The sequence below is a fragment of the Oncorhynchus kisutch genome, linkage group LG27 (genome assembly GCF_002021735.2).
Source record: "Oncorhynchus kisutch isolate 150728-3 linkage group LG27, Okis_V2, whole genome shotgun sequence".
Classification (NCBI taxonomy): domain Eukaryota; kingdom Metazoa; phylum Chordata; class Actinopteri; order Salmoniformes; family Salmonidae; genus Oncorhynchus; species Oncorhynchus kisutch.
The window spans coordinates 6,585,027-6,612,427 of record NC_034200.2 but is presented as its reverse complement, the minus strand read 5'-3'; the positions used below and the strand labels follow the sequence as shown (position 1 = coordinate 6,612,427).

The window sequence follows — 27,401 nt, the reverse complement described above, 5'->3', positions numbered from 1 at the left end:
GATGCAGAGAGTGAGATGTCCAGTGACACAAAAACCAGACCAGATCATGAGTCTGCAGTACAGTAGACTGAGTCCCAGAGTGTGTACGTGTGTGTGCATGCTTACGTGCGTATTTGTGTGTGCGTTTGTCACTATACATGTGTGCATGCGTGTTTGTGTGTGTGTATGTGTGCATGTTTGCTCACACGTGTGCATGCATCTGATATAATCACCCTCCACACTCCTAGTCTGACTGATGAATCTTTTACCCTAAAAAATGAAGGAAAAATGGAACGGAACAGTGAAAAGCGTTAAAGTGGCGTTATGTAGCAGATTAGATCATGATGATGTTGGAATTGTTGTAAATGCTGGAGAATTGTTTCGGAGATTATATACTGTAGTCTTTCATGTATTATCTGTGCTTCATGTATTATCTTTTGTATGTTGTGTCTCTATGAGTGGATGGGTGAGACAGACAGAACTGGCTGGATATATACACTCTTTGACTTCTACTTACATGATGCTAAAGCTACATAGGGGGTTATAAGGGTTTTATAAAGCTTTTATGAAGGGTTTTTACTTCAAAGAGAGCTGTACTATTAAGTGTACTACTATCTTAATAGCATTGTTTTTCAGTTGTGAGAATTGATCATTCATTATTATTACCGACAAACTCTGAACAACCATCCTGACACGCACGCCAGTGTCTTCGTATCTTTCACAGTGTGTGTGTGTGTGTCATCCATCACCACGGGGAAAGGTAAAGAACTCATAAAAGAGACTAAGGTTGTTGACTTTCATATTTAGGCCATGGGTACAAAAAAAGTACTGACTAGCACCAAGTACAATAACTAGCACCAATACATACAACAAACAATCACCGACAAGGACATGAGGGGAAACAGAGGGTAAATACACAACATGTAATTGATGGGATTGGAACCAGGTGTGATGGAAGACAAGACAAAACCAATGGAAATGAAAAATGGATCAGTGATGGCTAGAAGGTCGGTGACGTCGACTGCCGAACACCGCCCGAAGGAGAGGGACCAACTTTGGCGGAAGTCGTGACATCCTCTGTGGAGATGGGAGGACCTTCCAGAAGGACACCCATCTCTGCTGCACTCCACCAATCAGACATTTATGGTAGAGTGGTCAGACGGAAGCCATTCCTCAGTAAAATATATGACAGCCCGCTTGGAGTTTGCCAAAAAGCACCTAAAGGATTCTCAGACAATGAGAAACACGATTTTCTGGTCTGATGAAACCAAGATTGAACTATTTGGCCTGAATGCAAAGCCTCACATCTGGAGGAAACCTGGCATCATCCCTAAGGTGAAACATGGTGGTGGCATCATGCTGTGAGGATGTTTTTCAGCGGCAGGGACTGGGAGACTAGTCAGGATGGAGGAAAAGATGAACGGAGCAAAGTATTGAGAGATCCTTGATAAACACCTGCTCCAGAGTGCTCAGAACCTCCAACTGGGGTGAAGGTTCACCTTCCAACAGGACAATGACTCTAAGCACACAGCCAAGACAATGCAGGAGTGACTTCGGGACAAGTCTCTGAATGTCCTTGAGTGGCCCAGCCAGAGCTCGAACTTGAACCTGAACCAAACATCTCTGGAGAGACCTGAAAATTGCTGTGAAGCGACGCTCCCCACCCATCCAACCTGACAGAGCTTGAGAGGATCTGCAGAGAAGAATGGGAGAAACTCCCAAAATACAGGTGTGTAAAGCTTTTAGCGTCATACCCAAGAAGACTCGAGGCTGAAATCACTGCCAAAGGTGCATCAACAAGGTACTGAGTAAAGGGTCTGAATACTTATGTAATTTTATTTTATTTTTTTATTTTTTTTATTTCACCTTTATTTAACCAGGTAGGCTAGTTGAGAACAAGTTCTCATTTGCAACTGCGACCTGGCCAAGATAAAGCATAGCAGTGTGAGCAGACAACAAAGAGTTACACATGGAGTAAACAATTAACAAGTCAATAACACAGTAGAAACCAAAGGGGGAGTCTATATACAATGTGTGCAAAAGGCATGAGGAGGTAGGCAAATAATTACAATTTTGCAGATTAACACTGGAGTGATGAATGATCAGATGGTCATGTACAGGTAGAGATATTGGTGTGCAAAAGAGCAGAAAAGTAAATAAATAAAAACAGTATGGGGATGAGGTAGGTGAAAAAGGGTGGGCTATTTACCAATAGACTATGTACAGCTGCAGCGATCGGTTAGCTGCTCAGATAGCTGATGTTTGAAGTTGGTGAGGGAGATAAAAGTCTCCAACTTCAGCGATTTTTGCAATTCGTTCCAGTCACAGGCAGCAGAGTACTGGAACGAAAGGCGGCCAAATGAGGTGTTGGCTTTAGGGATGATCAGTGAGATACACCTGCTGGAGCGCGTGCTACGGATGGGTGTTGCCATCGTGACCAGTGAGCTGAGATAAGGCGGAGCTTTACCTAGCATGGACTTGTAGATGACCTGGAGCCAGTGGGTCTGGCGACGAATATGTAGCGAGGGCCAGCCACAAGTCGCAGTGGTGGGTGGTATAAGGTGCTTTAGTGACGAAACGGATGGCACTGTGATAGACTGCATCCAGTTTGCTGAGTAGAGTGTTGGAAGCCATTTTGTAGATGACATCGCCGAAGTCGAGGATCGGTAGGATAGTCAGTTTTACTAGGGTAAGCTTGGCGGCGTGAGTGAAGGAGGCTTTGTTGCGGAATAGAAAGCCGACTCTTGATTTGATTTTCGATTGGAGATGTTTGATATGAGTCTGGAAGGAGAGTTTGCAGTCTAGCCAGACACCTAGGTACTTATAGACGTCCACATATTCTAGGTCGGAACCATCCAGGGTGGTGATGCTAGTCGGGCATGCGGGTGCAGGCAGCGACCGGTTGAAAAGCATGCATTTGGTTTTACTAGCGTTTAAGAGCAGTTGGAGGCCACGGAAGGAGTGTTGTATGGCATTGAAGCTTGTTTGGAGGTTAGATAGCACAGTGTCCAAAGACGGGCCGAAGGTATATAGAATGGTGTCGTCTGCGTAGAGGTGGATCAGGGAATCGCCCGCAGCAAGAGCAACATCATTGATATACACAGAGAAAAGAGTCGGACCGAGAATTGAACCCTGTGGCACCCCCATAGAGACTGCCAGAGGACCAGACAGCATGCCCTCCGATTTGACGCACTGAACTCTGTCTGCAAAGTAATTGGTGAACCAGGCAAGGCAGTCATCCGAAAAACCGAGGCTCCTGAGTCTGCCGATAAGAATATGGTGATTGACAGAGTCGAAAGCCTTGGCAAGGTCGATGAAGACGGCTGCACAGTACTGTCTTTTATCGATGGCGGTTATGATATCGTTGAGTACCTTGAGTGTGGCTGAGGTGCACCCATGACCGGCTCGGAAACCAGATTGCACAGCGGAGAAGGTGCGGTGGGATTCGAGATGGTCAGTGACCTGTTTGTTGACTTGGCTTTCGAAGACCTTAGATAGGCAGGGCGGGATGGATATAGGTCTGTAACAGTTTGGGTCCAGGGTGTCTCCCCCTTTGAAGAGGGGGATGACTGCGGCAGCTTTCCAATCCTTGGGGATCTCAGACGATATGAAAGAGAGGTTGAACAGGCTGGTAATAGGGGTTGCGACAATGGTGGCAGATAGTTTCAGAAATAGAGGGTCCAGATTGTCAAGCCCAGCTGATTTGTACGGGTCCAGGTTTTGCAGCTCTTTCAGAACATCTGCTATCTGGATTTGGTTAAAGGAGAACCTGGAGAGGCTTGGGCGAGGAGCTGCGGGGGGGGCGGAGCTGTTGGCCGAGGTTGAAGTAGCCAGGCGGAAGGCATGGCCAGCCGTTGAGAAATGCTTATTGAAGTTTTCGATAATCATGGATTTATCAGTGGTGACCGTGTTACCTAGCCTCAGTGCAGTGGGCAGCTGGGAGGAGGTGCTCTTGTTCTCCATGGACTTCACGGTGTCCCAGAACTTTTTGGAGTTGGAGCTACAGGATGCAAACTTCTGCCTGAAGAAGCTGGCCTTAGCTTTCCTGACTGACTGCGTGTATTGGTTCCGGACTTCCCTGAACAGTTGCATATCACGGGGACTATTCGATGCTATTGCAGTCCGCCACAGGATGTTTTTGTGCTGGTCGAGGGCAGTCAGGTCTGGGGTGAACCAAGGGCTGTATCTGTTCTTAGTTCTGCATTTTTTGAACGGAGCATGCTTATCTAAAATGGTGAGGAAGTTACTTTTGAAGAATGACCAGGCATCCTCAACTGACGGGATGAGGTCAATGTCCTTCCAGGATACCCGGGCCAGGTCGATTAGAAAGGCCTGCTCACAGAAGTGTTTTAGGGAGCGTTTGACAGTGATGAGGGGTGGTCGTTTGACTGCGGCTCCGTAGCGGATACAGGCAATGAGGCAGTGATCGCTGAGATCCTGGTTGAAGACAGCGGAGGTGTATTTGGAGGGCCAGTTGGTCAGGATGACGTCTATGAGGGTGCCCTTGTTTACAGAGTTAGGGTTGTACCTGGTGGGTTCCTTGATGATTTGTGTGAGATTGAGGGCATCTAGCTTAGATTGTAGGACTGGCGAGGTGTTAAGCATATCCCAGTTTAGGTCACCTAACAGAACAAACTCTGAAGCTAGATGGGGGGCGATCAATTCACAAATGGTGTCCAGGGCACAGCTGGGAGCTGGGGGGGTCGGTAGCAGGCGGCAACCGTGAGAGACTTATTTCTGGAGAGAGTAATTTTCAAAATTAGTAGTTCGAACTGTTTGGGTATGGACCTGGAAAGTATGACATTACTTTGCAGGCTATCTCTGCAGTAAACTGCAACTCCGCCCCCTTTGGCAGTTCTATCTTGACGGAAGATGTTATAGTTGGGTATGGAAATCTCTGAATTTTTGGTGGCCTTCCTGAGCCAGGATTCAGACACAGCAAGGACATCAGGGTTAGCAGAGTGTGCTAAAGCAGTGAGTAAGACAAACTTAGGGAGGAGGCTTCTGATGTTGACATGCATGAAACCAAGGCTTTTTCGATCACAGAAGTCAACAAATGAGGGTGCCTGGGGACATGCAGGGCCTGGGTTTACCTCCACATCACCCGCGGAACAGAGAAGGAGTAGTATGAGGGTGTGGCTAAAGGCTATCAAAACTGGTCGCCTAGAGCGTTGGGGACAGAGAATAAGAGGAGCAGGTTTCTGGGCATGGTAGAATATATTCAGGGCATAATGCGCAGACAGGGGTATGGTGGGGTGCGGGTACAGCGGAGGTAAGCCCAGGCACTGGGTGATGATGAGGGAGGTTGTATCTCTGGACATGCTGGTAGTAATGGGTGAGGTCACCGCATGTGTGGGAGGTGGGACAAAGGAGTTATCAGGGGCGTGAAGAGTGGAACTAGGGGCTCCATTGTGAACTAAAACAATGATAACTAACCTGAACAACAGTATACAAGGCATATTGACATTTGAGAGAGACATACAGCGAGGCATACAGTAATCACAGGTGTTGAATTGGGAAAGCTAGCTAAAACAGTAGGTGAGACAACAGCTAATCAGCTAGCACAACAACAGCAGGTAAAATGGCGTAGACTAGGCAACGGGGCCAACAGATAGAACAAACAAGCAGAATGGAGTACCGTGATTAATGGAAAGTCCAGCGTGCATCAGCTATGTAGCCAAGAGATCAGTGTCCAGGGGGCAGCGGTGGATGGGGCAGGGAAGCTGGCCTGGCGAGTGTTATCCAGGTTAAAAAAAAACTAACAATGACTAAATAGCTTGTAGCTAGTTAGCTGGTTAGCTTCTGGAGGTTCTTGAGTGTATTCTAAAAATAAATAAAAAAATAATAGCGATTCCGTATCACATTGGGTGAGGCAGGTTTCCGGAAGGTATAAACAAATTAAAAGTCAAAAGAGATAGAAAGTAAATATGGGTCCGGTGAGCGTTTGAGACGCGGCGATTCAGGCGGTTAGCAGGCCTGTGCTAACAAGCTAACAGTCTGTAGGCCCGGGCTAGACAAGGTAGCAGTTAGCGGGCCGGAGCTGGACAAGCTAGCAGTTAGCAGGCCGAATTAGCAAGCAGGGAGATAGCGAGGGCTAGAGAGTTAGCCTTTGGGGGACGTCGCGATGGGGTGAGTCTGTTTATTCCTCTTCATGCGATGACATCGGTAGACCGGTCGTGGGCCCGGGTATTGTAGCTCAGGAGTATGCTACGGTGGTAGCGCAGGTGCTACGGCCGGGCTAGCTTCAAGCTAAGTGGGTGGAAACGCTAGCCAGGAGTAATCCGAGGTTGCGGTTTAGCTAGATAGCTAGTTGCTGAAAAATCCAGCTGAAAGATGTTCCGTTTGCGGTGGGAATCCGGGGATGAAAAATAAATAGGTCCGTTGTGCTCTGGTTAAAGTCGCGTTGTACGAACAGGCGAGAGCTTTCCGAACTACAGGTTAGCTGATGACCGGTTAGCTGGAGACCGCTAGCATACCCTCTGGTTAGCTGGCTAGCTTCAGTTGAGGGGTCCCGAAGTAAATATAAATACTTTAGGAAAAATAGCTACATTGGGTGAGTCGGGTTGCAGGAGAGTATTTGGAAGCTTAGGGTTTAGCAAGATGTTTTCAAAGAGATATGTGGAGAAAATATGTAAAAAACGAAAAATAAACGATATATACAGGGACACGACAGGACAGGACGACCTACTGCTACGCCATCTTGGGACGTGATATTTAATTAAATATTTTTTTATACATTTGCAATCCATTTTAGAATAAGGCTGTAACGTAACAAAATGTAGAAACAGTCAAGGTTCTGAATACTTTCAGGATGCACTGTATTTCTAATTTCTAAGAAAAATATATGCTCTCATTTCTAAGCAAACTGACATTCTGACAGATCTAAAGCAAATTGATTAAATGGAGCAGAGGAAAAACTATCTCCACTCTGCTTTGCTCTCATTTCTAAGAAAATTATTGTCAGTCAGTCGTCATGGCGATGGGATCAATCCCTTTAGGCTTTCCAGGCTTGACCTTTTAAGAGGGAGTTTCCTCTTCGACCCCTCACAACAGCAGTGGAGGCGGATGGGAGGAGCTATAGGAGGACGGGCTCATTGTAATGACTGGTATGGAATAAATGGAACGGTATCAAACATCACACATATGGAAACCGCATGTTTGACTCTGTTCCATTTTGACTGAGGGACTGCGGAACATCAAATAAAATGTTATTTGTCACATTACCATGTTAATGTGACGGTAGCGAAATGCTTGTGCTTCTAGTTCCGACAATGCAACGAGTAATCTAATCTAACCTCACAATTCCAAAACTACTACCTTATACACACAAGTGTAAAGGGATAAAGAATATGTACATAAAGATATATGAATGAGTGATGGTACAGAACGGCATTGGCAAGATGCAGATGGTATCGAGTACAGTATATCCATATGAGATGAGTAATGTAGAGTATGGGAGGGAACAGGGAGTACAGGAGAGGGCTCAGAACGCACCCTTGTGGGGCCCCAGTGATGAGGATCAGCGGGGTGGAGATGTTGTTACCTACCCTCACCACCTGGGGGCGGCCCTTCAGGAAGTCCAGTACCCAGTTGCACGGGGCGGGGTCGAGACCCAGAGTCTCGAGCTTGATGACGAGTTTGGAGGGTACTATGGTGTTAAATGCTGAGCTGTAGTCGATGAACAGCATTCTCACATAGGTATTCCTCTTGTTCAGATGGGTTAGGGCAGTGTGCAGTGTGGTTGCGATTGCGTCGTCTGTGGACCTATTTTGGCGGTAAGCAAATTGGAGTGGGTCTAGGGTGTCAGGTAGGGTGGAGGTGATATGGTCCTTGACAGCCATGGTGTCTTTAGACAGATACATTCTATTGTTCTGGTAGAGCAAGATTGTTTTCACAGTCTCTGTTTACATACAACATGAAAATCAACACACAATCCGATACATCACAGAAACACAATACAATATACAACAGTGTTGTTGTACTTTGTGTCAGCAAAGGGAGGAAGTGAGTGAGGTAGCGATTGTAAACTACCTATCTACTACATCGGCAAAGGAAATATACTCAGTCAGTCACAATTATCACAAGATTCCAGTGATATGCAATTGCAAGTAAACAACCGCAAAGTGTGATTAACATAAAAAACAATGACAGCGATTTCTAAATCACTTTTAAAAGTGATGAAGAATTTGGTTCCAGGAAAAAAACTATTGATTTATCAGTCACATGCATACCTCCAAGCCCTTCTGGCACTAACTGATGCATGTCTGATGCCTCGAGTTCTGATTATCATTTTGGATTTTCTAATTTTGCAGCATCCAAACATATTTAATAAACCATAGTTGAATAAAGAATTAACATCTAATGAATTGATTTGTTTTCATTGAATTTGTGACCACAGAATGATGTTTGAGTTCTGTAGCAGACTTTACTGTTTAATTGGGAGATGTCTGATGCTTCATGATTCTTCTCTTTTGATCTGACTGTGTATTTTTCTATTTTTGCTGCATCCCAACACCTCTGAAAAACCATATTTGAAGAAATCATTGATTTCTATTTAATGTATTTGCTTTTATTTGTGATGACAAGGATGGATTGTTCCTGTGTGAAAATTAGCAAGAGTGTTCATCAGTTTCTTGATGACTACACAGTCTCTTGTGTAGACTGGATGAATCTGTGTGCGTCCCAAATGGCACCCTATTCCCTTTATAGTGCACTACTTTTGACTAGGGCGCGCACACACACACACATACACACACACACACACACACACACACACACACACACACACACACACACACACACACACACACACACACACACACACACACACTAATCTCGGCACCCAGACCCAAATGAGTGTCACGGCCGTGTCATGAGAGACTTAGTCTCGTACATTAGAAGCCTTCTGAGGCTATGAGTGGCTATATCTTAGTGATATATGAAACAGTTATATACATACTGTACATACTGTACACAAATACCCTCCCCCTTCACTCACTGCCTCCTGTGCCCATCTCCTGCTGGTAAGAGACTGTGTGACGATCAAGGACATCCAGAAAGCTATCTCAGCCTCAGCACGGTCTCAAGATCGGGATGGTTCACTGGATCTACGTCCCAAATGGCACCATATTTCCCATTCCCCAATTGGCCCTGTTCAAACGTAGTGCAAGGAATGGGGTGCCATTTGGGATGTAGATCGTATCTCAGAGGAGTATCTGCGGAGGACAGACTCACAGCACAAAATGGCAGAGGAAACATTCATTGACCACTCTAACCTGCCGGCCAAACAATACAGGATTAGATTTTAGGCAGCTCGGTCAACATCTTGCCTGCATCCCAAATGGTACCCTTTTCCCTATATAGTGCACAACTTTTGAACAGGGCCCATAAGGCTTTGTTTAAAAGAAATGAACTATGTAAGGAATATGGTGCCATTTGGGAAGCATCCCTTGTCTGTCCAGCTCTGGGTATCAGAGAGTCCCAGAGATCGATGTCCCCTCCATTTCCTGTTCAATATAAATGCTCTCTGGTACTAAATGGTAGTAAATCTGCAACAAGTGGTCCCACTGATACAGTGTGATTTCTTTGCCTTTTCATTACTGAGGGTGATGTCACATTCGTTTTGTACTACCAGTACAACAATTAGTTGTACATTACATTCATGGCAAGGGCTACATGAATCAAATTTGTATATGAATATGAATGAGCATCTAACTGAGAGAAAATGATTTCTAATTATAATCCCTTTCACAGAAGTTAACCTCTATGGGACCGGTGACCCCCCCACGGGATGGTTGAGCTAACGTTCGCTAATGTGATTAGCATGAGGTTGTAAGTAACACAACATTTCCCAGGGCATAGACATGTCTGATATGGGCAGAAAGCTTAAATTCTTGTTAATTTAACTGCACTGTTTACATTAGGTATTACAGTGAAATAATACCATGCTATTTGAGTGTTTGAGGAGAGTGCACAGTTATGAACTTGAACATGTATCAATAAACCAATTAGGCACATTTGGGCAGACTTGATGCAACAGTTTAAACAGAAAGGCAATGGTTCATTGGATCAGCCTAACACTTTGCACATACACTGTTGCCATACATTGCTGCAATCTAGTTGCCAAAATCTAAATTGCTCCTAAATTGGAATAATACATTGTGGCCTTTGTCTTGTATTTCAAAGATGATGGAGAAAAAAAACGCACGTTTTTTCTTTGTATTATCTTATACCAGATCTAATGTGTCATATTCTCCTACATGAATTTCACATTCAAAGTGTTTCCTTCCAAATGGTATCAATAATATGCATATCCTTGCTTCAGGTCCTAAGCTACAGGCAGTTAGATTTGGGTTTGTCATTTTGGTCGGAAAATGAAAAAAAAGGGTCTGATCCTTACTGGAGCGAAAGATCGAGAGAAAAGCATTGAAACTCCCCGAAGGCATTTTTTCATTTTTTCGAAGGCATTTTTTCAGCCACGCCCATTTTCTGAAGAATTGCATTATGGGCCCTAAAAGCATGAAAATAGTGCCACTGCTTGTATACTTCGTATTTTGGCAAATTTAGTACGACACCCGATAACTTTTGGCTTACTAACTACATCCATACTACGATCAATAAGCATACTACATACTCAATTTACATCACAAATAATACAGTTAATGCGGTTAGTATTCGAACACAGATCTAGTGTGCATGTGAATTTGGGCCGTGTAAAGCAGATGCAACCCGGGTACGGTCCATGAATTGGACTATGTGAATGTAAAATACTAGATTATGTTGAAAACAATGGTCCGCCATCTTGGTCACAGTCTTTAGTTATTTTATACTGCAGTGCTTATTACTCAACTGAGATCATTAGTGGGATGGTTGGAGTTCTCTGGAAGTTGGAAAGTTGCAGTAATGTTGGAAGTTATGTCCTAAAGGGTTTTATTTGTGTTGGATTTCTTATGTTCATGTCATAGATCTGTTTCTATTGATTTCTGTGTATATTTGATGTGCCTGATGACTAAATATTTAGGGAACGCTAGTAAGAAGAAATTTACCGTGGCTTGCGAAATTATTCACCCCCTTGGCATTTTTCCTATTTTGTTGTCTTGTATCATTTGATTTACACAGCATGCTTACCACTTTGAAGATTTAAAAAAACCTGAAGACTTGAGCGTGCATAACTATTCACTAGTCAATAATTTGTAGAGACCCCTTTTGCAGCAATTACAGCTGCAAGTCTCTTGGGGTATGTCTCTATTAGCTTGGCATATCTAGCCACTGGGATTTTTTCCCATTCTTCAAGGCAAAACTGCTCCAGCTTCTTCAAGTTGGATGGGTTCCGATGGTGTGCAGAAATCTTTAAGTCATACTACAGATTCTCAATTGGATTAAGGTCCTGGCTTTGACTAGGCCATTCCAAATGTTTCCCCTTAAACCACCCGAGTGTTGCTTTAGCAGTATGCTTAGGATCATTGTCCTGCTGGAAGGTGAACCTCCGTCCCAGTCTCAAATCTGTGGAAGACTGAAACAGGTTTCCCTCAAGAATTTCTCTGTATTTAGCGCCATCCATCATTCCTTCAATTCTGACCAGTTTCAAAGTCCCTGCCGATGAAAAACATCCCCACAGCATGATGCTTCCACCACCATGCTTCACTGTGGGGATGGTATTCTCTTTTTTATTTTTTTTGTTTTACCCCTTTTTCGTGGTATTCAATTGTTTAGTAGCTTCTATCTTGTCTCATCGCTACAACTACCGTACGGGCTCGGGAGAGACAAAGGTTGAAAGTCATGCATCCTCCGATACAAAACCCAACCAAGACGCACTGCTTCTTAACACAGCGCGCATCCAAACCGGAAGCACCAATGTGTTGGAGGAAACACCGTGCACCTGGCAACCTTGGTTAGCGCGCACTGCACCTGGCCCGCCACAGGAGTCGCTGGTGCGCGATGAGACAAGGATTTCCCTACCAGCCAAACCCTCCCTAACCCGGACAACGCTAGGCCAATTGTGCGTCGCCCCACGGACCTCCCGGTCGTGGCCGGTTGCGACAACCACTGCGCCACCCGGGAGGCCTGGGGATGGTATTCTCAGGGTGATGGGAGGTGTTGGGTTTGCGCCAGACATTTTCTTTGATAGCCAAAATGCTAAATCTGACCATATGTTTGGAGAATCTCCCACATGCCTTTTGGCGAACACCAAACGTGTTTACTTATTTTTTTCTTTAAGCAATGACCTTTTCTTCTGGCCACTCTTCCGTAAAGCCCAGCTCTGTGGAGTGTACGGCTTAAAGTGGCCCTATGGACAGATATTCCAATCTCCGCAGTGGAGCTTTGCAGCTCCTTCTGGGTTATCTTTGGTCTCTTTGTTGCCTCTCTGAATAATGCCCTCCTTGCTTGGTCTGTGAGTTTTGGTGGGCGGCCCTCTCTTGGCAGGTTTGTTGTGGTGCCATAATCTTCCCATTTTTTAATAATGGATTTAAAATGGTGCTCAGTGGGATGTTCAAAGTTTCTGATATTTTCTTAAAACCCAACCCTGATCTGTACTTCTCCACAACTTTGTACCTGAGCTGTTTGGAGAGCTCCTTGGTCTTCATGGTGCTGCTTGCTTGGTGTAGTCACTTGCTTGGTGGTGTCCCTTGCTTAGTGGTGTTGCAGACTCTGGGGCCTTTCAGAAAAGGTGTATATATACTGAGATCATGTAACACTTACATTGTACACAGGTGGACTTTATTTAACTAATTGTGTGACTTCTGAAGGTAATTGGTTGCACCAGATCTTATTTAGGGGCTTTATAGCAAACATCTGCATGAACCACTTTTCCGTTTTTTAACTTTTGGGAATTTTTAGATTTTTTTTTCATTTCACTTCACCAATTTGGACTATTTTGTTGTATTACATGAAATTCAAACAAAAAATAAATTTAAACTACAGGTTGTGTTGCAACTTAATAGGAAAAAATGCCAAGGGGGATGGATACTTTTGCAAGGCAATGTAAGCACTGTATGCTATTAGCTGAAATCTTTCTTTAAAGCCTTGTTTCCTGTTTTTTTACGTACACTGAGTATACCAAACATTAGGAACACCTTTTCTCTCAGAACAGCCCCAATCATTTGGGTGGTGGACCATTCTTGATACATACGGGAAACTGTTGAGCGTGAAAAACCCAGCAGTATTGCAGTTTTGACACAAACCTACTACCATACCCCGTTCAAAGGCACTTACATTTTTTCTCTTGCCCAATCACCCTCTGAATGACACACATACACAATCCATTGTCTCACAGCTTAAAAATCATTTTTTAACCTGTCTCCTCCCCTTCATCTACACTGATTGAAGTGGATTTAACATGTGACATCAATAAGGGATCATAGCTTTCACCTGGATTCACCTGGTCAGTCTATATCATGGAAAGTGTTCTTAATGTTTTCTTAATGTTTTGCAGTACACTGTATATTGGAACTAAAGGGGCATTTTTGTGAAAATTACAAAAATGCCCCTTTAGTGTAGGAGCTGTTTTAAAAGGCCGACTGAAATTTCAGCCTGTTTTGGTGGGATGGAGTTTCATCCCATCACCAGGCGGCAAATTAGTTAAATGAGTTAATTGGTTAATATTTGATGTTGAGATAAAAACGACTGCGTTCGACCTTTAAAAAGTGTATTTCACATGAATGTCCCAATACACGATACAGACGAGAACAAGAGGTAGCTAATCATTTCAACAATCGTTAGCTCTCTCTCTCTTTCTCTCGTTCGCTCACTCTACTCACTGTCTACAGTTTGATTTTCTAGTCTCTCTCTTTCTCGCGCTCTCTCTCTCTCTCAATTCATGATTCATTTACAACATTAACATATTTAAAATAATAATAATCAATATTGTCAAATGGACAATCAGTAGCAACAATAATCAAGGGTAAAAAATAATCATACAATGGAGAATAACAATGGCATAGAGGACATGTGCAATCTCAACCACACTGCACACTGCCCTAACCCATCTGGACAAGAGGAACACCTATGTGAGAATGCTGTTCATCGACTACAGCTCGGCATTCAACACCATAGTACCCTCCAAGCTCGTCATCAAGCTCGAGACCCTGGGGCTCGACCCCGCCCTGTGCAACTGGGTACTGGACTTCCTGACGGGCCGCCCCCAGGTGGTGAGGGTAGGCAACAACATCTCCTTCCCGCTGATCCTCAACACTGGGGCCCCACAAGGGTGCGTTCTGAGCCCTCTCCTGTACTCCCTGTTCACCCACGACTGCGTGGCCACGCACGCCTCCAACTCAATCATCAAGTTTGCGGACGACACAACAGTGGTAGGCTTGATTACCAACAACGACGAGACGGCCTACAGGGAGGAGGTGAGGGCCCTCGGAGTGTGGTGTCAGGAAAATAACCTCACACTCAACGTCAACAAAACTAAGGAGATGATTGTGGACTTCAGGAAACAGCAGAGGGAACACCCCCCCATCCACATCGATGGAACAGTAGTGGAGAGGGTAGCAAGTTTTAAGTTCCTCGGCATACACATCACAGACAAACTGAATTGGTCCACTCACACAGACAGCATCGTGAGGAAGGCGCAGCAGCGCCTCTTCAACCTCAGGAGGCTGAAGAAATTCGGCTTGTCACCAAAAGCACTCACAAACTTCTACAGATGCACAATCGAGAGCATCCTGGCGGGCTGTATCACCGCCTGGTATGGCAACTGCACCGCCCTCAACCGTAAGGCTCTCCAGAGGGTAGTGAGGTCTGCACAACGCATCACCGGGGGTAAACTACCTGCCCTCCAGGACACCTACACCACCCGATGCTACAGAAAGGCCATAAAGATCATCAAGGACATCAACCACCCGAGCCACTGCCTGTTCACCACGCTGTCATCCAGAAGGCGAGGTCAGTACAGGTGCATCAAAGCTGGGACCGAGAGACTGAAAAACAGCTTCTATCTCAAGGCCATCAGACTGTTAAACAGCCACCACTAACATTGAGTGGCTACTGCCAACACACTGTCAATGACACTGACTCTACTCCAGCCACTTTAATAATGGGAATTGATGGGAAATTATGTAAATATATCACTAGCCACTTTAAACAATGCTACCTTATATAATGTTACTTACCCTACATTATTCATCTCATATGCATACGTAGATACTGTACTCTATATCATCGACTGCATCCTTATGTAATACATGTATCACTAGCCACTTTAACTATGGCACTTGGTTTACATACTCATCTCATATGTATATACTGTACTCGATATCATCTACTGTATCTTGCCTATGCTGCTCTGTACCATCACTCATTCATATATCCTTATGTACGTATTCTTTATCCCCTTACACTGTGTATAAGACAGTAGTTTTTTGGAATTGTTAGTTAGATTACTTGTTCGTTATTACTGCATTGTCGGAACTAGAAGCACAAGCATTTCGCTACGCTCGCATTAACATCTGCTAACCATGTGTATGTGACAAATAAAATTTGATTTGATTTGAAGTTGGTCTGTCAGACACAGTCCCTCATATTATTGCAGACAGCAATGTAGTGCGCTGCCAACCTATAGCTCTCTGCGTCTTCCCCCAACAGGAAGGTAGACTATTATCAGAGAGGTCTCTGAAACCTTGAATAAGGGTTTCAAATTTGGGGAAATTACACTTTTAGTTGTATATTTTTTACATTTTGTCAGGAAATGCAGCTGTCTCAGGTCCTGCTGTGGTGCAGTGGTTGCACAGCCTTTCCTCTACAGGGAGCCATGTTTCCTGTGTCTACCGTTTTCAATGGCAAGGCTGTGCTCACTGAGCCTGTACTTTGTACAGGTTTTGATCAGTAACCATGGTCAAATAGTTTGCCATGGTTTACTGTTGATGTAGTGCCAGATAGCAATGCATTTAGCTTTGTGCTTGTGTTTCCCAATAGGTAATGTAGTTTTGTTTTGACTGTGTTGTAATTTGCTTTATTCTGATTGATTGGATGTTCTGGTCCTGAGGCTTCAGTGTGTTAGTAGAACAGGTCTGTGAACTCAACCCCAGGATCAGCTGGATTAGGGGACTTTTTTCTTTGCTCAGTGTTTGGCATTGCAGAGCTTGGTATTGATATGAGAGGGAGGAGCTGTTTAGTTGACTAGTGTCAGTTGCTTGCTGTTGTGCTGTGCTTTTTTGGTTCTGATTGTACGTTTATAGAGTTTTAAAGTCTCATAGTAATGAAGGCGTAATTCACCATTATTTGGCACTTTTTGATTTTGGTTTGATAGTGTTCCAATTTTTTTCCTGATAATTTTACAATCTGTATCAAACGAGTGGTCATCGGTATTTTAATGTATTTATTTTGTGTTTCTTTTGCCGTTTGCCTGAAAATATTGTTTACATGTTTTACTGCTAGATTGATGCCTTCTTTACTATGAGTGTATGTGGTATCTAGAAAGTTATTGTGTTTGGATTTTTTGGTTACTGGTTGCCTTCTGTGCTGTTTTGGGTCCATCTGTATGAATTTCTGAAGTTGCACAGCTTTCTGGGCTGTGAATGTGTGGTTGTTTCCAAGTCTGTACTTTTGAGGAACAAGGTAATTTGGCTGTGATCAGACAGAGGTGTTAGTGGCTTGATGGTGAATTAGCTGAGAGAGAAAGGGTCAATGTCTGTAATCATATAGTCTACTGTGCTGTGGCCAAGAGGTCAGTAATAGGTGAATCTCCCCAAAGAGTAACCTACCATTAACAAAGTACAGACTCAAGCTTTGACAGAGCTACAACAAATCCCTTCTGTTTTTGTTGATGGTGCTGTCACTGTTGTTTCTATGGGGCAGATTAAGACAGAAACAGTATGGCCTGTAATAAAGCTGTCCCCTCGTGTGGTCATTAGGTCAGATAGTGTGCCTGTGAGCGCATGTGTGTCTCCACAGATCAGCACATTTCCCTGGGCCTGTGAGTGACAGTGAGTGACAATGTCTGCTACACAATGTCTCCTGCAGAATGATGACATCAACATCTTTCAGATGACATCAACATCTTTTCAGTGGTAAACTCTTCAGTCCAAAGATTGACAAGTTTAGGCCCTGAATGTTTCACATGCTAACTGATAGTGATTTCACGTTGCAATTAAGAAAGAATAGCACAGTAAAAAATACAGTAATTACTAAGTTGTTAGGATTGAGATAAACAATGGATAACAGCAAACGGGTTCTCTTTTTATTTTTTCCTTCTTTCTATTGAACAAGTAAACTCTTAGTACAGCAGTGTATGCGTGTGTGTTGAGTGGAGTTTAGTGCAGATATACTGGAGGAGCTGTTTAATCTCACTCAATCCTCCAGAGTTCTCCTTTCCGCTGAGGGCCTCAGCGTAGCTGCGCTGGACCTGCTGTTGGGCCCCGTGGAGGGTGGCCAGATCTGGGCCGGGGGGGCTGCCTCTCTGGTCTGGTAGAGGTGGTGGTCTGGTGTGGGGTAGTAGGCTGGGCCCGGTCCAGTCTGGCTGTGCCGATGGAAGTGGTGATGCTCTGGTGGCGGGTAAGGGCCTGTGGGATGTGCTGGGTCTGGTGTGGAATTGAGGGGGCTTGGGGCTCCTTGGTGGTCTGGTAGGGGTCTCTGAGTGGTTCTCTGTCCAGTAAGACGTGGGGTGTTTCTCTACCAAGTGCCCCCTAACCATTCTGTTTCTCTCTGTCTACTCTCCCTGTGATGATCTGCCTGGCTCTTTCACTTCCTAACCATTCTTTTTCTCTTCTCTCTCTCTCTCTCTCCAGTTTGATGTCGGGGCTAGCAGCCTTGGATGCCAAGTGTTCCAGCCGCCTGGGCATCATGACCGTCTCCTACTACCTGTGGACCACCTTCGTGGCGGTGGTGGTGGGCATCCTCATGGTTACCATCATCCACCCAGGGGGCGCCGCCCAGAAGGAGGACAACGAGGACAGCGGCAAGCCAATCATGAGCTCCGCTGACGCCCTGCTTGATCTGATTCGGTAAGAGACAGGAAGAAGATCATTACATTGACCTTTGACCTATGGTGTTGCGTGTCCTACAGAATTGAATGGTTCTAAAATCAACCTACAGTGAAGGTTCAATTTTTCAAGGGTTGCAATGTTGAGGGGTTTTATTTGTCACGTTTACAATAAACTTTTGTTCCCCAGTGCAAAACATATTCTAGACAGGAATATTGCTATTACTTTGTCAGTTCCTCTTCAAGCCTCTTTACTCTGTGACTATTGACATGCTAAAGGCTTTGTTGTTCAACAAATCAAATGTATTCACATAGTGACTTTTATAAAAGCAACATTTCTTACAAGGGTTTTTACACAGTAACATGGCAACTGCAGATTCCCAAGACCCTCTAGACCTCACTCAGTAAGAGACCTCTCCTTCATCAGAATTTGTTTGAGGCAGGAATATGATTTGATATGATAAATGATAAATGATAAAACCAGTAAGACGTGCGTGTGTCCGTGAGTGTGTGTGCATGTGCGTTCCGTGTGGAGATTGTAGCAGGCAGCTAAGGGGCTTCCAGCTCTTAGCTTCACCTCCTCAGTTAACAACAACATTCCTCAGCAGAGCCTTGGAATATAATTACCATTGGTTGCGTCCCAAATGGTAACCTATGAATAGGGTGCCATTTGGGATGTAGGACAGCAAATAACCATGGCCCTCAAAATGCCTTATGCACTCCAAGATCTTAAGCACAAGAAATGTGTAAGATATAGTGTTAATTGCATTCGTAACATATCGTCCAATTTTTTTAAATAATTGAAGGACGTAACAAGTAATTCGAAATGGATGACGCCGTACACAATTTGATGACGTAGTACACAATTTGATGACGTAGTACACAATTTGATGATGTAGTACACAATTTGATGACGTAGTACACAATTTGATGACGTAGTACAGAATTTGATGACGTAGTACACAATTTGATGATGTAGTACACAATTTGATGACGTAGTACACAATTTGATGATGTAGTACACAATTTGATGACGTAGTACACAATTTGATGATGTAGTACACAATTTGATGACGTAGTACACAATTTGATGATGTAGTACACAATTCGATGACGTAGTACACAATTTGATGATGTAGTACACAATTTGATGACATAGTACACAATTTGATGATGTAGTACACAATTTGATGACGTAGTACACAATTTGATGATGTAGTACACAATTTGATGATGTAGTACACAATTTGATGATGTAGTACACAATTTGATGACGTAGTACACAAAAAACCGGGACCACTTTTGGCTCGTGAACACCACTTTCAAAACTACTGGCTGAAATTATGCAAAAGTTTGAGAGTGCATCTTTGATGCTTTATTAAAAATCATTAAAAAGCAGCATTTTTATTCTCTTTGTTCTCTTTTCCATCCAATGCCACCGTGTCAACGCTCCAGCTAATGGATCATTATTGTGTCCTATATAGAGTTTGAAGTCAGAAGTTTACATACACTTAGTCATTAAAACTCGTTTTTCAACCACTCCGCAAATTTCTTGTTGACAAACTATAGTTTTGGCAAGTTGGTTAGGACATCTACTTTGTGCATGACACAAGTCATTTTTCCAACAATTGTTTACAGACCGATTATTTCACTTATAATTCACTGTATCACAATTCCAGTGGGTCATCTGTACAAACAATAGTACGCAAGTATAAACACCATGGTAACCACGCAGCCGTCATACCGCTCAGGAAGGATACGCGTTCTGTCTCCTAGAGATGAACGCACTTTGGTGAGAAAGTTCAAATCAATCCCAGAACAACAGCAAAGGACCTTGTGAAGATGTTGGAGGAAACAGGTACAAACGTATCTATATTCACAATAAAACGAGCACCAGCTGTCAGAGCAGCTCACTGATCACTGCACCTGTACATATCCCATCTGTAAATAGCCCATCCAATCTACCTCATCCCCATACTGTATTTATTTATTTATCTTGCTCCTTTGCACCCCAGTATCTCTACTTGCACATTCATCTTCTGCACATTCTACCATTCCAGTGTTTAATTGCTATATTGTAATTACTTCGACACCATGGCCTATTTATTGCCCCACCTCCCTTATCCTACCTCATTTGCACATGCTGTATATAGACTTTTCTACTGTATTATTGATTGTATGTTTGTTTATTCCATGTGTAACCCTGTGTTGTTGTTTGTGTCGAACTGCTTTGCTTTATCTTGGCCAGGTCGCAGTTGCAAATGAGAACTTGTTCTCAACTAGCCTACCTGGTTAAATAAAGGTGAAATATATATATATTTTTTAATAACCTGAAAGGCCGCTCAGCAAGGAAGAAGCCACTGCTCCTAAACCGCCATAAAAAAGCCAGACTACGGTTTGCAACTGCACATGGGGACAAAGATTGTACTTTTTGGAGAAATGTTCTCTGGTCTGATGAAACAAAAATATAACTTTTTGGCAATAATGACCATCGTTATGTTTCAAGGAAAAAGGGGGAGGCTTGCAAGCCGAAGAACACCATCCCAAACGTGAAGCATGGGGGTGGCAGCATCATGTTGTGGGGGTGCTTTGCTGCAGGAGGGACTGGTGCACTTCATAAAATAGATGGCATCTTGAAGAAGAAAATTATGTGGATATATTGAAGCAACATCTCAAGACATCAGTCAGGAAGTTAAAGCTTGGTCGCAAATGGGTCTTCCAAATAGACAACGACCCCAAGCATATTTCCATAGTTGTGGCAAAATGGCTTAAGGACAACAAAGTCAAAGTATTGGAGTGGGCATCTCAAAGCCCTGACCTCAAGCCTATAGAAAATGTGTGGGCAGAATTGAAAAAGCATGTGCGAGCAAGGAGGCCTACACACCAGCTCTATCAGGAGGAATGCGCCAGAATTCACCCAACTTATTGTGGGAAGCTTGTGGAAGGCTACCCAAAACGTTTGACCCAAGTTAAAGAATTTAAAGGCAATGCTACCAAATGCTAATTGAGTGCATGTAAACTTCTGACCCACTGAGAATGTGAAAAGCTGAAATAAAAGCTGAAATAAATAATTCTCTCTACTATTATTCTGACATTTCACATTCTTAAAATAAAGTGGTGATCCTAACTGACCTAAGACAGGGAATTTTTACTGAGAATAAATTTCAGGAATTGTGAAAAACTGAGTTTAAATGTAATTGGCTAAGGTGTATGTAAACTTCAGACTTTATGACCACCTCTGTCGCCTCAGTTCAACTCAATCATGTATATAGAAAACATACTTCTCTGGTTCAACCTCTGTTCACCATCACCCCAGAGAGGATCAATTATTTGGTACTATAGCTCCCCAAGACAACATTTAACCCAGACCATTCCTTTTCACATTTCTCCGGTGAGAGTATTGAACTGTTTAATTCAACTGTGCCAGAGATATTTTGGTAATATTTGAAAAAATATTTGGAAATATAAGGCCAAGGCCTATATTTGGAAAATATTAAGCTATGAACTGCTTAATTGACAATATAACTGCTCTTTTAAAGCTAAAGTTTGCGATAAGCAAAACTGCAACACTGGCTGCCCCCAGATGCGTTTGTTACTGTTTTTTTTCTGAGGAAATTAGCATCCAGCATCGTGGTATAACAAAAGAACATTGTACATACTCTGATGTTCTACTGTGCATTAAATCTCCAGCGTCTGGTTGTCTCTCACCCAGCCGCCCTGGTGGTTAACCATGTGTGCTGTGTCATGTGCCGTCTCAGTCTCACGGAGTGTGTGTGTGTGCGTGCATGTGTGTTTCAGTGACACGAACGCACACAGGATGTAAAGCCTAATGCCTCCTCTGTCAGTGGGTCACAGCTAAGCTAATTAAGCAGGTGAGGGATGGAGTGTGGGTTTAGGGTTAGGGTTAGACACAGGGACATGCTAGACTGACTCAGAGCATCACAGTGTGTATGACCATAACAGTCGGTCAGTGGGCCACTGTCACAAGCACTTAGTCACCCAGTCACAGGCCTATGGCCCTACACAGCTCCCAGTCACAGGCCTATGGCCCTTATCTACACACAGGGACCTCTCGTAGGGAGGCTTTACTACACAGACAAATGCAGTTTATAATTACTTTATTATCGTTTAGTATTAATGATTAACAAACATTTACCACATGTTATAGTAAACGTAATAAATAAAAAGTCAGTAAGTTGGTATACGTGTTTGTTCACAAACGTGTATATTTCTTTGTTAGAGCTGAACACCTACCTTGTCATGCGGTGTCCTGCATCAGAAAATTGTAACAGGTAATCAGAAAAGTGTATGTTAAGCCAGACTCAGGGATTCTGTGGCCCTTACCTACAACACAGAGTCCTCATGTGAGAGACTCTTTATTACTACATTATTACTATTAAATATAACTGATTAAGGAACACTGAATATCTTTTATTGTCATGGTGTAAGTATAGGTGGCATTCATTCAGGTGTATTTTGATTAGAGCTGAGCATGTGCATTAGCCTGTTGCATGCTGTTAAACATAGGGAACTGATGCAGAGGGTAACTGCGCAATTATTTATGTGTTTTTTTTTAACTTAAAATTATAAAATGAAAAGTGAGTGCTAAGCCCTGTGACATTTTGAAAATGCGTGGGACAATGACCTGTGTATCTATACCAGGGTTGAGGTCAATTCCATTTAAATTCTAGTTAATTCTGGAAGTACACTGAAATTCCAGTTCCAATTGACTTTAAAGCTTTTCAATAAGGAACACGTGGAATTGGAATTGACCCCAACCCTGGTATCTACCTAGGCAGCAGCTATGGCACATGTACGTGAGGCCAGGAGGAGGGATCCTGCCTGTCCTTGTTGTTGCTGTGTGGTTTTTTTTTTATCCCAGAGGACAGCTGTGCTCAGGATTTACCCTAAAGCTTTAGAGCCTCCCTCCCTCCCTGCCTTCATCTATCATGCCAGTGTATATATGTGCTTATGTCGGTGCGCCTCTTTTTGTGCATGTTTGTGCGAGGTGTATGTGTGCTTCTGCATGTCCAAGTATGTGTGTGCTTATGGCCGTGAGCTTGTGTGTGTGTGTAATGTGATGTGTGTATGAACGTGTGTAATGGTGTAGGTTTAATTAGTGACATTGAGGTCAGTGTTTCGTTCTGATCCACACTGTGTTTGATTACCAGAGTGGTTTATTGGCATGCTTGACTCTCATAGAGGACCGGAACGGATGACTTAGTAATGGAATCTACTATTTTTTTTTTTTTTACCTTTTATTTAACCAGGCAAGTCAGTTAAGAACATATTCTTATTTTCAATGACGGCCTGGGAACAATGGGTTAACTGCCTGTTCAGGGGCAGAACGACAGATTTGTACCTTGTCAGCTCGGGGGTTTGAACTCGCAACCTTCCGGTTACTAGTCCAACGCTCTAACCACTAGGCTACGCTGCCGCCCCACTATAAATCAAGTCAAATTCAAATCCAATGTATTTGTCACCTACACAGTTTACATGTATGACCTAGTGATTAAATATACTGCACTTCAATACTCTATATCAGTATTTTTATTTTAAATCATCTTTTTTTCTTAAAACCATCAATCAACAAATTAATCACATTATATTTATACAGTGAATTTTACAAATGTTTAGCGAGCAGGTTGTTTATTATTGCACTATATACATATTTTTAAATGTTTATTGAACAATTTTTTAACTAGGCAAGTCAGTTAAGAACAAATTCTTATTTACAATGACGGCCTACCACGGCCAAACCCTAACCTGGACGATGCTGGGCCAATTGCGCGATGCCCTATGGGACTCCCAATCATGGCCGGTTGTGATACAGCCTGGAATTGAACCAGGGTCTGTAGTGATGCCTCTAGCACTGGCCATATGTTTGCATTTCAAATAGCGACGCTCATCCTGAGCTCGCACCTCCAGCCCTGGGAGGGACATTCCCGCAAAATGCAGGAGATTCCATATGTCTCCTGGTGCCTTCCAAGGCTGAAAGTGATTAAAACTGAACCTGAGGTTGTGAATGTAATTATGTGAATGAAATTGTTGTGCTTGGATTGTTTCAAGAGCTGTATATTAGGTACGTTCAGAGAGACCGGGTCAAAATTGTATGTTGGGTTATCAGGCACATTCCTGTTGTCTGGTCATAACATTCAAAAGATCAGAGTCTCCTTTGGTTTAACTTAGAACTTGTTTTGAAAGCTACATTAAGACACGCGTATTTCTTATTAGTTGAGAGTCATTTACTCTGTCTTCTACTGTAATGTATAATGTATTTTATGTACACAGTAATTGTTTGAGTGTCAATTAATTTGTGACTAATAAATCTTATTAGTTGATTTGAGTAAATGCACCCCTCATTCATAGAGTAACTCTTTGACTATACATTCATAATTTAGTAGGTCTATTGGTAAATGTTATTTAGACTATACACATAGCATTATGCATAGGTTCTAACATGACATCTCTGGCTAAGATAGACCTACATTAAAGCTTGGACTGTGGTTGCTATAAACAACTCATAAGTCCTATAAGCCACTTAATAATCACATAAAGCTATCTTAGAACACATGTGATTACAGTACCAAGTGGTGACGTGCAGACTCTCAAGCTGGCTAGACCCTTTGGTATACAGTACCAGTCAAATGTTTGGACACACCTACTCATTCAAGGGTTTTTCTTCATTTTTACTATTTTACACTTTGTAGAATAATAGTGAAGACATCAGAACTATGAAATAATACATATGGAATCATGTAGTAACCAAAAAAGTGTTAAACAAATCAAAATACATTTTAGATTTATACTCTTCAAAGTAGCCACTTTAACACTTTAGACACCCTTGGCATTGCTACGTGTGTTCTACTGAAAATGCTACTACTGTACACAATTGTGTACAACGTTTCTGGTTATCCACAAGATGATGTGAAAGAGAGAAGTGGTGCACCAAAAAAGGTTATAAATAAAGTGTAAAGCTTTTGGATGCGGCTCCTCATTTGGAACATTCTGTGCTTCCATGTCTGTTATTGGAAAGTCTAGTCACATAACAGATTTGAACTTCACATGAAAAAGTTTGATTGAAAAAATGTGAATCATATTATCTCAACACTTTAATTTCTGAAACCTGTCAGCCGGCTACAGAGTTGAACCCTTTTCTATATTCTTCCCTTCCAGAAACATGTTCCCAGCCAACTTGGTCCAAGCAACTTTCCAACAGGTGAGCAGTATGACATTATCATACTGTATATAGTAGAAATGTAGCCGTTTCCATTTTAGTTTCCTAAAGAGTTTTAGGAGGGGTGCCAAAGCATGAAATGCCGATAATAGGAGATGAATGAGATTATTTGAATGGAAGTCTGTATATTTGAAATACAAATTCACCAAATTATGACCGTTGACCGGAATGCATTCAGTACAGTATATTGAACTAATTCTGACTATTTTTCATACACGTACCATCATCATGCATCATCATTTCTATCTACACATAACATGTTAGATACTTCAGTATGACATTAATGTATATACTGTATATATACTGAGTGTACAAAACATTATGAACTCTCTTTCCATGACATAGACTGACCAGGTGAGTTTAGGTGAAAGCTATGATACCTTATTGATGACACTTGTTAAATCCACTTCAATGAGTGTAGATGAAGGGGAGGAGACAGGTTAAAGAAGGATTTTTAAGCCTTGAGACAATTGAGGCATTGATTGTGTATGTGTACCATTCAGAGGGTGAATGGGCAAGACAGAAGTTTGAAGTAAGTGCCTTTGAAAAGGGTATGGTAGTAGGTGCCAGGTGCACTAGATTGTGTCAAGAACTGCAACGCTGCTGGGTTTTTTACGCTCAGCAGTTTCCCGTGTGTTTCAAAAATGGTCCATCACCCAAAGGACATCCAGCCAACTTGACACAACTGTGAGAAGCTTTGAAGACAACATGGGCCAGCATCCCTGTTGAACGCTTTCGACACCTTGTAGAGTCCATGCCCCAATGAATTGAGGCTGTTCTGATATTTGGAAAGTGTTTTGTACACTAAGTATATATCTGGTCTTGTTACTTTAGTAATGTTCCAGGAGTATTCCCATAATGAAGCCCCCCCTGTCCAAAGTGGTCCTGACAGAGAGCTTTATACAGTATATGTTGAATACTTTAATATGATATTCATGTATACATCTGGTCTTATTAGTACCGTACCAGGAGTATCCCCATCATGAAGGCCCCCCCACCCACGGTGGCAGCCTCCCTGATGGAGAGCACCACCCGGAGGGTCTATATCTACGGTGTCCAGGACGACAACGGCACCGACATCCAGAACTTCTCCCTGGACTTGACACCTCCGCCTGACATCCAGATGCGCACACTGCCCGGGACCAGCGATGGCATGAACGTCCTGGGGATCGTCATCTTTTCCGCCACCATGGGTGAGTGACGTCATCACTGACCGCTGACCTCTAACCCTGTGATGACATTATGGGTGAGGGACAGTTCCACTAACAAATACACACACCGACGTGCACGCATGCATGCACACACACACACAAACACACACACAAACCCCCTAAGGCATAACTGCCTTGTTGTGCCATTATGTTTGAGTGACATCAGATACTATCATTGTCATCCCTGCCCTTCATCTAGTTAAACTTTACACTTTAGTTCTTTCCTCAATGTTTATCAATTCCCTATAGTAAAAGCACAAACTATTAGCAAATCAATCTGGCCCACGGTATGGTGTCCATGTTGTCTCAGTCTAACACCATGTGTTGTTGGTGGTGGTCTCTCCAGGTATCATGCTGGGAAGAATGGGGCCTAATGGCAGCGCCTTGGTCAACTTCTGTCAGAGTTTGAACGAGGCTGTCCTGAAGATTGTCGCCATAGTGATCTGGTAAGAGCTAGAGGCCCCTCACAAAAACCAAGGAACTCAGTTGGGGCCTCAACTTACTGTTGAGAGTTAGAATAGTAGAATGCACAAGGTGCAGGATCAACATTTGGTTGTGGATCAGCAATTTTTCTCTTGTTATTTCAGTCACTGACAGTCACTCAGTTAGCCATGTCAACTTTAAAAATATATATTGGTAAGTTAAGTCTAGCCAGCTATCTAAACTTGTAGTAATCATGGCTGACCACCGACCAGGCACAGAGGGCACGTGCCCAGGGGCCCTGACCTCCAGGGGGACCCCATTCCCATTTATTTGGTTTATCACTCAGACATCATTAACATCACTCAGACATCATAAGTAATGGCAAAGGTGTAAAAATATATATTTGTATTTATTTTTTATGTCACCTTTATTTAACCAGGTAGGCAAGTTGAGAACAAGTTCTCATTTACAATTGCGACCTGGCCAAGATAAAGCAAAGCAGTTTGACACATACAACAACACAGAGTTACACATGGGGTAAAACAAACACACAGTCAATAATACAGTAGAAACAAGTCTATATGCAATGTGAGCAAATGAGGTGAGATAAGGGATGTAAAGGCAAAAAAAA

The 27,401-nt window shown here is 43.0% G+C and overlaps 1 protein-coding gene across 1 annotated transcript in view; it reads left to right on the top strand.

The window, feature by feature from the left end:
- LOC109871480 (excitatory amino acid transporter 5-like) overlaps positions 1–27,401 on the top strand; it is an 80,390-nt gene that overhangs the window by 20,609 nt on the left and 32,380 nt on the right. Inside the window, exons 3-5 of the mRNA XM_031806417.1 lie at positions 25,076–25,118; positions 26,095–26,329; positions 26,694–26,793. Of these exons, the coding sequence (XP_031662277.1) occupies positions 25,076–25,118; positions 26,095–26,329; positions 26,694–26,793 (378 nt within the window). The remainder of the gene's footprint in view (positions 1–25,075; positions 25,119–26,094; positions 26,330–26,693; positions 26,794–27,401) is intronic.